Below are 13,779 nucleotides of genomic sequence, written 5' to 3'. Positions count from 1 at the left end.
CTGCCGGAGGTAGAATAGACGCTCCCCCGCCGCCTTCCCCTCTGGTGGATGGTCGAACACAGCACGGAAGCGGCGGGAGAACTCCGCGTAGGTGATCGTTGCGGCGTCTATCCTCCTCCACTCGGCGTTGGCCCACTCCAACGCCTTGCCGGTGAGACAGGAGATGAGGGCGGAAACGCTCTCGTGTCCCGAGGGCAGCGGTGCCGTCGTACGCCCTCGGGAGTGAGAGCCGAATTCCACTGGGTTCCGGTAGTTGGACGGGCGGGCTGACCGATGGTGATGGTGCGGTAGGTGGGGGTGTGGGTACCCCGCTGGTCTCCCATCGATGGAGGGTGTTCATCACTCGGTCTAGGGCGTGCCCGATTTGGTTGATGCGATCCTCCTGACCACGAAGGCGCTCCTCCATGATCTCGGGGGGTGCGGGTGCTCCTGCTGATTCCATAAGATGGTGTGTAATTCTGTCAAGGTGGAGTGTAGTGGAACGTGGAATCACACGCAGGACACAGAGATTCAAAGCCAAATGTCTTTAGTGAAGTCCGTAGTACACGCCAAACACGGCAACAGGCCACAGGCGAAAACAAACGCACACTAGACTGTCCAAAGTAAGTACGCACAACGTGCAGGACTCTCTTACACAACACGAAAATAAGAGAGCACAATACAGAGGACCAAACAACAACACGTGACAGTAGAACAATTACACACAACACCTGACCAAACACAAGAGAACTAAATAGGGTGCCTAATGAACACTAAACAATAAACAGGTGTGACAAACAGACAAAACCAATCAAACATGAAGCATCGAACGGTGGCAGCTAGTACTCCGGAGACGACGACCGCCGAAGCCTGCCCGAACAAGGAGAAGGAGCCGCCTCGGCCGCAACCGTGACAGCCTGACCGGTCCCAGACCTGTTGTTTTCAACTCTCTCTCATGCAGGAGCTTGCAGGGATTTGTAGATATGTAGAACTTTGATGCTAATTAGTATTTTCAAATCTGAGAGTAAATAGAGGCAAATATATTGATAAAAGTCACCTTGTCCGAGACAGATTTACAGTTGAAGTCGGAAGTTTACACACACTTAGGTTGGAGTCATTAAAACTCGTTTTTCAACCACTCCACAAATTTCTTGTTAACAAACTATAGTTTTGGCAAGTCGGTTAGAACATCTACTTTGTGCATGAAACAAGTAATTTTTCCAACAATTGTTTACAGACAGATTATTTCACAATTCCAGTGGGTCAGAAATTTACATACACTGTTGACTGTGCCTTTAAAAATTGCCTTGGAAAATTCAGGAAAATGATGTCATGGCTTTAGAAGCTTCTGATAGGCTAATTGACATAATTTGAGTCAATTGGAGGTGTACCTGTGGATGTATTTTCAAGGCCTACCTTCAAACGCAGTGCCTCTTTGCTTGACATTGTCACGCCCTGGCTCTGGGGACTATGTTATGTTGAGCCAGGGTGTGTAAGTCTATGTTTTGTATATCTATGTTGGCCTGAGTGACTCCCAATCAGAGGCAACAAGTGTCAGCTGGTTGTCTCTGATTGGGAGCCATATTTAACTATCGGTCTTTTCACTTTGTGTTGTGGTTTCTTGTTCCTTTCGGTTTGTGTATCGAAGGACTTCACGTTTCGTTCTTTGTTTTGATCGTGTGATCTAGTCAATAAATATAAATATGTTCACCCGCAACGCTGCGCGTTGGTCCTCTCTGTTCGACGAGCGTGACAGACATCATGGGAAAATCAAAAGAAATCAGCCAAGACCTCAGAAAAAAAATGGTAGACCTCCACAAGTCTGGTTCATCCTTGGGAGCAATTTCCAAAAGCTGAAATAAATAATTCTCTCTACTCTTATTCTGACATTTCACATTCTTAAAATAATTATTTACATTATACAGTTATTCACCTGCTACGGTCCCTTCCTCCACTGGCATTATACAGTTATTCACCTGGGGAGTTAGAAGATACCCAAGGTATGGCAGGCTTGGTGTACTTGAGTGCTACAACCATATGAGTTGATGAGAGAGAGAGAGCGAGAGAGAGGGGTAAAGAGAGAGAGAGAGAGAGAGAGAGAAAGAGACAGAGAGAGAGAGAGAGAGAGAGATAGAGAGAGAGAGAGAGAGAGAGAGAGAGAGAGAGAGAGGCAAAGCAAGAGAGAGGGGGGGAATAGTGAGGGAGAGAGAGAGAGAAAGTGAGAGTCAATAGGGGAGAGAGAGAGAGAGAGAGTCATAAATAATACTAACAGATGATGGTTGGTTTCACAATCCTGGAGTGATTAAATGTCATTGCGAAATGGACAGTTCCTTATTCCATGGTAGTGAAGTGTTGCCATGTAGTGAGGTCATAATAAGCAGACATTCTACAGGAAATGAAACTGAATGATCATGCTGACGGACACCCACATAAAATGTATTTATTTATTCATAATAGAGAACTTTATTGTGCCACATACAGAGTGCGTCATTGTCATTAGTGTTTTCCTCACCACAGCTAGTAGCAGTTACTACATTTACATTTACATTTACGTCATTTAGCAGACGCTCTACAGGGAACTACCATAAAAACCAGCACATTGTCATTCTGACTAGCCCACTCCTCCTTTTAATAACAAGGACAGGATCCCTTAGGTCCTTGCATGGAGGGGAGGAGGATGAGGAAGAGAGGGGAGAGGAAAGGGGGAGAGGGGGGGGGGGGGAGCCCCCCTGAAATCATTTTGGACCACATCACACCACCTGTATGTCTCCACAAGCCCAGAGACTCACAGAGCCTACTACTACTACTAAGTCCTTGCTTCCTCTGTCCTTGTTTCCTTAGCAGGGTTGGGGTTAATTCCATTTCAATTCAGAAAGAAAACCAAATTCCGATTCCAGATTTTGCTCATTGAAACGCAATGAAGAGAATTTGAGTTAGAATTTCAGTGTACTTCCTGAACTGACTGGGATTGAAATGGAATTTGGCCCCAACCCTGGTCCTTAGTTCCCCTCAAAGTGCATTGGAAGAGAAGGTCCAAGCGAGGGACCTTGTATCCTCTTCTCCAATGCTCTTAGAAAGGAGATAAGGAAACAATGACAGAGGAAACAAAGTCATAGGAAACAAGGACAGAGGAAACAAGGACAGAGGAAACAAGGACTTGACAGCTACCGGTAGTAATGTTATCAGGGTCCATATCCAAAAAGAGTGCTGATTTAGGATCAGTTTGGCATTTTAGATCATAATAAATATTAATATATGAACAGAAGATCCAAGATCAGCACTTTTGGAATACGGGCCGTAGCGTCAGTTGGAAGGTCTCGAGCGAGGTCATCGTCTCTCTTGGGGTCAAGTCGAATTCAGGGGTCACGTGGCGGAGCTGTCCTGGCTTGTCTGATTCTGATTGGTGGAGCTGAGCGTCTCCAGCTGCTGAGCGCGCTCAGTGTGGACGTTGAGCAGCGTGGCGTTCTCCTCCGACAGGACACGGAACTCATCCTCCAGACAGACCATCTCCACGGCAACAAACTCCTCCTCCACCAGCTCTGCCAGCAGTTCACGCCTGGAGAGGAGGGGGGGAGGGTTAAAGGTTAAAGGTGGTGGTGAAACCAGGTGAATTCACAGATTAAAATGTGGGGCCATGGGCAAAAGTAGGGCACTTCGTAGGGAATAGGGTGCCATTAGGTCTTCGTCTAAAGTAGGGCACTTCGTAGGGAATAGGGTGCCATTAGGTCTTCGTCTAAAGTAGGGCACTTCGTAGGGAATAGGGTGCCATTTGGAAAGCAACTGGAAGTGCCTCCAATGCCAGATGTTTATGTGAACGGGACTTCCTGGTTTAAATGAAGGTTAGCCTAATAAAAGTAAGTCGTCTGGTAGCCAAGCGGGTTGTGACCTGATCTGGCAGACCGCCATCTCAACAAACTATGGCCTTTGGACTGTGGTAGTGGGGTGTGTGTGTGTGTGTGTGTGTGTGTGGGTTGGTTGGTTCTTATTTCCTTGTGGGGACCTAAAATCCCCAAAAGTCCCCACAAGGAAAGTAAAACAAAGAAACTTCTCCCCATGAGGACAAAGGCTATTTTAAGCTTAGGGTTAGGTATACAATTAGGGTTAGAATTAGGGTAAGGGGTTAGGTTTAAGGTTAGGAAAATAGGACTTTGAATATAAATTAATTTGAAGAACATAACGTGTGTAGGTGTTTTCTGTGTCGACATGTGAGGCGGAGCGGGTGTTGCAATCCTTAACGCTCGGCCCTCTCTCTCTCTCTCTCTCTCTCTCTCTGTCTCTCTGTCTGTCTGTCTGTCTGTCTGTCTGTCTGTCTCTGTCTCTGTCTCTGTCTCTGTCTCTGTCTCTGTCTCTCTCTCTCTCTCTCTCTCTCTCTCTCTCTCTCTCTCTCTCTCTCTCTCTCTCTCTCTCTCTCTCTCTCTCTCTCTCTCTCTCTCTCTCTCTCTCTCTCTCTCTCTCTCTCTCTCTCTCTCTCTCTCTCTCTCTCTCTCTCTCTCTCTCTCTCTCTCTCTCTCTCTCTCTTCCCCCTTTCTGTAACCTGTAATCACTTCGGCATTGTCATAGAGAGTTAAACTACATACAGATCTGGGACCAGTCTAACTGTGTGCACGGGGGGGGGTACTAACAGTTAACCAGTCTTTCAGACAAGTCATGCATGATGTATCATCTCCCTCCCATCACTTCTTGTGTAATCAAAAGTATTACTGTACTGTAATATCCCCAAGAGGAGTTGCATTGTAGATCTCACCATGGGGTGAACCAGATTGATACGACTATGTGGTTGGTACTAAACATTGTGTTGTACACGCCATAGCGTTGTACTGTACTATACTCAGGGATGGGTGTAAATGACTAAATACCCCAAAGACCAATGTATAAAAAATTAAATATACAATACTTTTGCAAAGTACTGTATTTAATTAAAATACACGTAGCTGGCCGAACAGCAACGACATTCTCAGTTACCGTTACAGAACCTTCTTACTTGCTATGACAGTGATATATTGTTGTTTATCTGCCTTAGTTGAATGAACTGTCTCTCTGGATAAGAGCTTCTGGAACACACTGACTGACCCGGTGAATCCAGGTGAAAAGCTATGATCCCTTATTGATGTCACTTGTTAAATCCACTTCAGGTCAGTGTAGATGAAGGGGGAGGAGACGGGTTAAAGAAGGATTTTTTTTGAAGCCTTGAGACAATTGAGACATGGATTGTGTATGTGTGCCATTCGGAGGGTGAATGGGTAAGACAAAATATTTAAGTGCCTTTGAACGGGGTATGGTAGTAGGTGCCAGGCGCACCGGTTTGTGTCAAGAACTGCAACGCTGCTGGGTTTTTCACCCAAAACAATTTCCTACGTGTATCAAGAATGGTCCACCACCCAAAGGACATTCAGCCAACTTGACACAACTGTGGGAAGCATTGGAGTCAACATGGGGCCAGCATCCTTGTGGAATGCTTTCGACACCTTGTAGAGTCCATGCCCCGATGAATTGAGGCTGTTCTGAGGGCAAAAGAGGGGGGTGCAACTCAATATTAGGAAGGTGTTCCTAACGTTTGGTATACTCAGTGTAGTTAATTTAGCAGATGCTCTTATCACACCATAGTGCCATCAGACTTTTGATACCAATGTAAGGTGAGGGGGCCACAAAATTGTGAACCGCTATAAACAAAATGGTATTTTGTATTTTGGGGGAAATGTATTTCACTTTAACAGAAAACAACCAACTCATTAAACAAAACAAAAAACACAAATACATAGGGATATTTTTTCCAGATAAATTATCTGCTATTTCATGGCCATGATAGTCTTTAATGTGCCCTTAAGGAAACACAGGAATCGTTCCCGTATCTTTTTGGAGTCTCTTTGCTAACATGATTTTATATCATGTTGTTTTTAACAACATATTCATCCACTCCGTGAACACTGGCTCAGACCAGCCTTAACGCAGACACAATGTTTCAGACCAGCCTTAACACAGACACAATGTTTCAGACCAGCCTTAACACAGACAGAATGTTTCAGACCAGCCTTAACACAGACACAATGTTTCAGACCAGCCTTAACACAGACACAATGTTTCAGGACCAGCCTTAACACAGACACAATGTTTCAAACCAGCCTTAACACTGACACAATGTTTCAGACCAGCCTTAACACAGACACAATGTTTCAGACCAGCCTTAACACTGACACAATGTTTCAGACCAGCCTTAACACAGACACAATGTTTCAGACCAGCCTTAACACAGACACAATGTTTCAGACCAGCCTTAACACAGACAGAATGTTTCAGACCAGCCTTAACGCAGACACAATGTTTCAGACCAGCCTTAACACTGACACAATGTTTCAGACCAGCCTTAACACAGACACAATGTTTCAGACCAGCCTTAACACAGACACAATGTTTCAGACCAGCCTTAACACAGACACAATGTTTCAGACCAGCCTTAACACAGACACAATGTTTCAGACCAGCCTTAACACAGACACGATGTTTCAGACCAGCCTTAACACAGACACAATATTTCAGACCAGCCTTAACACAGACACAATGTTTCAGACCCGCCTTAACACAGACACAATGTTTCAGACCAGCCTTAACACAGACACAATGTTTCAGACCAGCCATAACACAATACCTCAACATTATATTTTACATTCTGTCTGGTTAATCCCTGTTATTTCAGACTTGTCACTCAACAGACACAGTCTTGGTGACCTAGGTACCTGGGATCACACGCCATCTGCCATGCACTGTAAGGCTTTGTCCCATAGGGGGTGCACAACCAGGCTAACCCACAGTGCATGTAGGAGGGTTCCTTTTGCCCCTTCACATTGCCAACACACACAATCCCATCCTATGTAACCTTAGGGAAGTGAAATAAAATCTATGAAAAACGTGTATACCTTTTCCCTTGTCTTCTCTGGCATTTTGCCCAATATCTGAACTAATATAAAACCCTGTCTTCTGATCTATCTCAAGGCGTAAATAAATCCCTTTGCCACAATTCTCAAGTTTTCACAGGTGTCATTATTAACCTTTAACAGCTTGTTGTAACCTAAAGAGGCAGACTGTACAGAGCTTGGTAGTGAAAATACATCTTCTACAACATTGTTGCATTTTGACTAGGGGTGTAACGATCCATCTACTACATCGATGTATCGATTTATATTCCTATGATCCAACTACATCGATCTGTGCTCGGCGAGTTGGCCTTTTGGACAACATATATCAATCTAACATCGTTTTAAAATGTAATAAATCGATTGTATCGATACTAGGAAATAACCCATTGGATTTAAGCACGTCAGACTTTATATGGATGTTTTTTCTTAGCACTTTTAATGATAAAGGCTTTAAACATTACTCGATTCAGTCTGCCTATCCGTGACGTCATCGCCCCGCGCCAGCAGCAGCGCAAAGGCGCAAAGACAACAAAACATAGCATGGCGGACGACAGAGGAGAAGCCGACGAGCGAGAAATTATCAAGCCACCATTGCGGTCCTTACAAGAAACAGGAATCTAGGAAACTTCACCTGCACTGTCCAGTATCCAGGTATTTATTTCAGTCACACTGGTTGAATTTTTGGCTAAAAGGTTACTGAATCGATTTCAAGTCACTGAATCGTTTCGGATCGTATCGTTCAAAATGAACCAATATCGTCCTTGAATCGTATTGACAACCACGAATCGTGATACAAATCGAATCGTTGTTAAAACGAATCGTTACACCCCTAATTTTGACATAATGTCACCACCTAGTTTATTTTATTTATTTATTTCACCTTTATTTAACCAGGTTAGCCAGTTGAGAACAAGTTCTCATTTACAACTGCGACCTGGCCAAGATAAAGCAAAGCAGTGCGATAAAAACAACAACAACACAGAGTTACATATTGGGTAAACAAAACATACAGTCAATAACACAATAGAAAATCTATATACAGTGTGTGCAAATGTAGTAAGTTATGGAGGTAAGGCAATAAATAGGCCATAGTGCAAAATAATTACAATTTAGTATTAACACTGGAGTGATAGGGGGGGCGCTAGAGAGCGTGCTATGGAGTAGACGTGCATTGCTAGAGCTCCGCTCAATTTTGAAACAAATTAATATTTATCTTAACCTCTCACAACCTATAACTTCAAACAAATATGACAAAGGGAAAAGGCAACAAAAAAGGGGGCGCTAAACAAGATAATTGGAATGAGATAGACAACGAACCAATTTCAACGTCGCCGACCCACGAGGAGCTAGCTGAAGAGGCTAGCTTCCAAGAGTTCCCCACAGATCCTACTCAAAGTGACATACTGGCTGCCATAAACGCACTAAGCAAGAAGGTGGACACAAGGTTGGCTGATATCTCAAAGAGTATTGGGACTTTGGCCGAAACTGTGAAGGCAACTAAGGGAAGGGTGCACGAGGTTGAGCAGACGACAATCGATCACGAGGCCAGGCTACAGGACATAGAGAAACAGTGCGCAACGCTCAAAAATGACAACAAAACCCTGAAGGCCCGACTGGAAATGCTCGAGTCGCATTCAAGACGCCAGAACATCCGAATATGTGGGATCCAGGAGGACACGGAGAAAGGGAAACCCACTGAATTTGTCTCGGAGCTGATACCGGCATTGCTGGGGAGTGAACACTTCAAAACGGCCATCCTGATCGACCGCGCACACAGAGCACAGGCAACGAAGCCGGCCAAGGGCGGGCCACCAAGGCCATTCATTGTAAGGCTGCACTATCCCCACACCAGGGATCTCATCCTCAAGCTGGCTAGTCAAAAGTTCCCCCTTAACTACAACGGAGCCAGGGTGTCTTTCTACCCAGATCTTACCTTGGAGGTGAGGAACCAACGGAAAGAGTATGATGAGGTACGCAACAAATGCAGGGCGGCCAACATCCGATATGGATTCCTCTTCCCAGCCCGGTTTAAGGTGACAGTCGAGGGATCAACACGTACGTTTGACAACGCAAAAGAGGCAGATCTGTTCTTGACAAGCAAGCTCCCCGGCTGAGGATACAGAACGGCTGTGCCAGCAGGCTAAATGGCCAAATACAGGCCAGGAATGTGTGTGAATTGAATTTCCGGCCTATGTCTTTTCGATCAGAAGATCAGAAATTGGGACTTATAGGATAGGTGAGATGTTGTGGCTAATATAGCATTGTTTGGCATGTCATGTTTTAGCGCCACTCACCCCCTAACATGAGAGTTAAGTTAAGTGTTATTTAATATTAGTTTATATGCGGAGCATCTATAGACGACGAGTTAGTTCAAGCTTTATGTCTAGACACCCTAACGTTTGTGTGTTAGCCAAGGAGTGCTTCGTTTGGGGAAGTCACTCAGTAAAGGGACGGGAGGGGGGTTGGGGTCTGTGTTTTATGTTCACGTTTATTAGTACAGGTGGCATGACAAGCTCCCGCACGGCGGGACGTTTTTCTTCTGGGTTTTGTATGACAGCAGCAATTTGCTTTAAAATAAGAAATGCCACATAGTGACCGAGCACAGAGTAGACCAGGTGGAATAAAAAGAGTCAGCTGGAACTGTAATGGATTAGGGCATGTCGTGAAACGAGCTAAGGTTTTTTCTCATCTTAAATCACTGGGTGCTGACATAGTGCTTCTTCAAGAAACTCATATTAAACGCTCCGCGCAGGCCAAGCTACGAGTCGGCTGGATCGGTCAGATATACCAGTCTAACTTTGATGCAAAAGCGAGAGGGGTAGCAATCCTGATAAGGAAAAACATTCCTTTTGTTTACTCAACCTCGATTTCAGATCCTAATGGTCGGTATATTATTGTGGCTGGTACACTGAATTCAAAACCAATAACCTTGGTCAATTTATATGGACCCAACTTCGATGATCCAGTATTTTTTCAAAGGGTATTTAAGGCCATACCAAATATCTCGGATACAAGTGTTATTGTTGGAGGTGACTTTAACTGTACGTTAGACCCTCTTTTAGATAAACAGCTATCAAGGTCACTTCAACAATCAAATGCCAGTGTCTGTCTAAATACATTGATGACAAACCTTAACATTGTCGATATTTGGAGACTGACGCACCCAACAGACAGGGATTATTCTTTCTTCTCATCAGTTCATAAATCATATTCCAGAATTGACTATTTTTTGTTGGACTCCAAACTAATCTCAGCAGCTGAGTCGGTTACCTATCACCCCATTCTAATTACGGACCACTCTCCTCTGTCCATGGTGCTGAAACTCGACAATATGTCGACAGGTCGGCGACCGTGGCGCTTAGACGCATACCTGTTGAAAGATGAGGCTTTCTGTCAGTATTTGGAGGAGCAGATTGCCTTTTTCCTCAGTACTAACGACACGGGGGATGTTGACGACTCCACCCTTTGGGAATCTCTAAAGGCTGTGATTAGAGGTTACATTATTTCTTATACATCAGAGAGGAAGAAACGTGCCAATACTAGGCTGAGAGAAATTGAAAGAGAGTTAGGGGAACAGGAGAACGTTTTTAGGACAAATTCCTCGTATACAGTCCTTGAGAAGATCACAAAGTTAAAGTATGAATACAATACCATCCTTTCGAAACGGGTGGGCTCTTTACTTGCTAGAACGCAACAAAGTTATTTTGAACTGGGGGACAAACCACATAAATTATTAGCAAGACAGCTAAGGCATGTACAAGCATCTAGAGCTATTCACAAAATAAAAGACAAGAAGGGTAAAATAGTAACAGATCCGCAGGACATTAATAAATGCTTTGCACAGTTTTACTCAGAGCTATACCAATCAAAATGCGATGCTACTGATCCACAAACTATGGAACGCTTTCTCGCTGATTGTGAACTTCCTAAACTAGACAGGGGGGCAGCTGCCGCACTCGATGCAGGGATAACCTTAGATGAAATTAACACAGCGATAGCACAATTTCCAAACAGCAAGGCCCCTGGGCCCGATGGATATGTAATAGAATTCTATAAGAAGTACTGCGCTAGTCTATCTCCACTTATGCTGCGAATGTTTCAACAATCCAAAGAAAATACCAAACTCCCGCAAACACTGTATGAGGCTACAATAGCCCTGATCTTGAAAAAATATAGAGATTCCATGGAGATGTCGTCGTATCGCCCCGTGTCGTTACTCCCCATAGAAAACAAGGTGTTGACAAAGATATTGGCAAACCGATTGAAAAAATATATTTCCGACATCATACACCCTGACCAGACAGGTTTTATCCCGGGCCGACATATATACTACAATTTGAGACGCCTTTTCAACGTAATGTATCATGATCATAAAGTTGAGGCAGTGGTAATAGCTCTTGATGCAGAGAAGGCGTTTGATCAGATTGAGTGGAAGTATATGATGTCGGTTCTGGAGCATTTCGGATTTGGAAAGGAATTTATTAATTGGATAAGAATTATTTATGCACACCCAATGGCGTCCGTGGTGACCAATCAGGAAATGTCGCAGTCATTCCGCCTGTTCAAGGGGTGCCGACAGGGGTGCCCTATTTCGCCTGCTCTCTTCGCTATAGCCATGGAACCCCTTGCTACGCGCATTCGGGCATGTGCCGATATAGCTTCTGTTAAAATAAAAGACACACAGCACAAAATTTCCCTATATGCAGACGATGTTCTTTTGTTTTTGTCCAAGCCTAAAACGTCTATTCCACCATTACTTAACTTGATAAACACATTCGGCTCCTTCTCTGGCTACAAGATAAACTGGCAAAAAAGTGAGATGATGCCAATATCACGGCCTGTGGATATGCAATTTCTGCAATCTACCCCGCTTAGAACAGTGAGGGACAAGTTCACAAGCCTTGGCATTGTAGTGACAAGAGACCTTGACCAGCTATTGAAAGTGAATTGGGACATGAAAATATATCAGCTTAAACAAAATATAGATTTCTGGAAAACTCTGCCTATTTCCTTGGTTGGTCGTATAAACGCTATTAAAATGGTTGTCCTACCCAGGTTTCTTTACCTCTTCCAATGTCTACCCAATTTCATACCACAAAGCTATTTTAAGAAACTGGATTCAATAGTAACTCCATTTTTATGGGATAACAAGGCAGCCAGAATTGCAAAGAAGCATTTATGCAAGTACAAGATAGAGGGGGGCTTTGGCCTTCCTCACTTCAAACTGTATTATTGGGCTGCTAATCTGAACATTGTGTCTTTCTGGAGGGAAAGTTTACCTGAGATGAGACGGAAGGATATGCCTTCATGGCTTTTGATTGAGCAGGCCTCCTGTCAACGTTCCTCACTCCCTGCACTTGTTAATAGCCCATCATATGTGAAAAAAGCCACTTATGACTCCAATCCAGTCATTTGTCATACTCTTAGGATCTGGAAACAGATTAGGGATTTTCTTAACATACCCACTGTGTACATAGACAGCCCGATTAGCCGGAATCATGCTTTCCACCCTGCAATGGATGATGTGGTGTTTTCACGGTGGAGGGAGAAGGGGCTCACAACAATTGGTAATCTATACATAGATGGTCAGTTAGCTTCATTTCAACAACTACAGGCAAAGTTCAACATGCCAACAACACATTTTTTCAGATACCTCCAAATCAGGAATTTCTTAAGGACACACATCCCACAGTATGGCATGAAGCCAAATAGTCCTACATTAGATAGCTTGATCCTTGTCAAACCCCATTCAAAAGGGTCGGTCTCCAGACTGTATGATGTGCTACAGGCCCACATAGAGGTATCCACAGACACCATTAAAAGGGCTTGGGAACAAGAACTTGGTTCAGAAATCTCAAATGAGGACTGGATAGAAGCTCTCAGGAATATAAACCACAGTTCAGTGAATGCCAGACACAACCTTGTACAGTTTAAGGTGATACACAGGTTACACTACTCAAAAGTAAAACTGCATAAAATATTCCCGGACACCTCACCACTGTGTGAGAGGTGCAAGCAGGAGGAGGGGACGTTGTCCCACTTATTCTGGACATGCCCTAAATTACAGGCTTACTGGGCTCTCATTTTTGATTACTTATCTAAGGCCTTTGATAGAGTTCTAGCCCCAGACCCATTGATCGCTCTGTTTGGTACAGTTGATGGGAATAACCAGGAGGGGAAAGCTGTCTCTCTTTGTACTCTATTAGCCAAAAGGCTCATATTGCAATTTTGGAAATTGGAGACTGTACCTACCTTTGAAATGTGGTTACGGGATTTAGGGAATGTAATCCATATGGAAAAGATTCGATACAACACCTCCAATAGAAGTCCATTGTTTTACAAAATATGGCAGCCGATACTGGATAAATGGTCTAGTCCCGCTTCATAACTGGGCTGACGATCTGCTGCTACTCTGTGCTGTACTCCACTCAATATTTATTTTTGGCTGAACTACACTGCTTGTAATGACTATATGCTGTCTTCTTATACACGTACCACCTAATAGGATTTTGTTTTATTTTGTGTATGTGTGAGTTAACTTTTGTTTTGTCCTCTAAACTGGCCATCCCATCCAACAGTACAATGAATGTCATTGTTTGTATTGCTGTCTCTTTTACTTTATTTTTATTGGAAAATAATAAACATATTATAAAAAAAAAAAAAAAAAAACACTGGAGTGATAGATGTGTAGAAGATGATGTGCAAATAGAGATACTGGGGTGCAAATGAGCGAAATAAATAACAATATGGGGATGAGGTAGTTGAGTGGGCTAATTTCAGATGGGCTGTGTACAGGTGCAGTGATCGGTAAGGTGCTCTGACAACTGATGCTTAAAGTTAGTGAGGGAGATAAGTGTCTCCAGCTTCAGAGATTTTTGCAGTTCGTTCC

At 43.8% G+C, this 13,779-nt stretch overlaps 1 protein-coding gene across 1 annotated transcript in view; it reads right to left on the bottom strand.

Moving 5' to 3' along the window:
* Positions 1–3,342: 3,342 nt before the first annotated feature.
* LOC311114588 (MAP3K7 C-terminal-like protein) overlaps positions 3,343–13,779 on the bottom strand; it is a gene marked incomplete at both ends in the record, with an annotated part of 33,194 nt that continues 22,757 nt past the window's right edge. Inside the window, one exon of the mRNA XM_084189828.1 lies at positions 3,343–3,535. Coding sequence (XP_084045954.1) covers positions 3,343–3,535 — 193 coding nt within the window. The remainder of the gene's footprint in view (positions 3,536–13,779) is intronic.

This window comes from Coregonus lavaretus (assembly GCF_964263955.1).
Source record: "Coregonus lavaretus genome assembly, contig: HAP1_SCAFFOLD_251, whole genome shotgun sequence".
Lineage (NCBI taxonomy): Eukaryota > Metazoa > Chordata > Actinopteri > Salmoniformes > Salmonidae > Coregonus > Coregonus lavaretus.
This window is presented reverse-complemented; position numbering and strand designations above follow the sequence as displayed.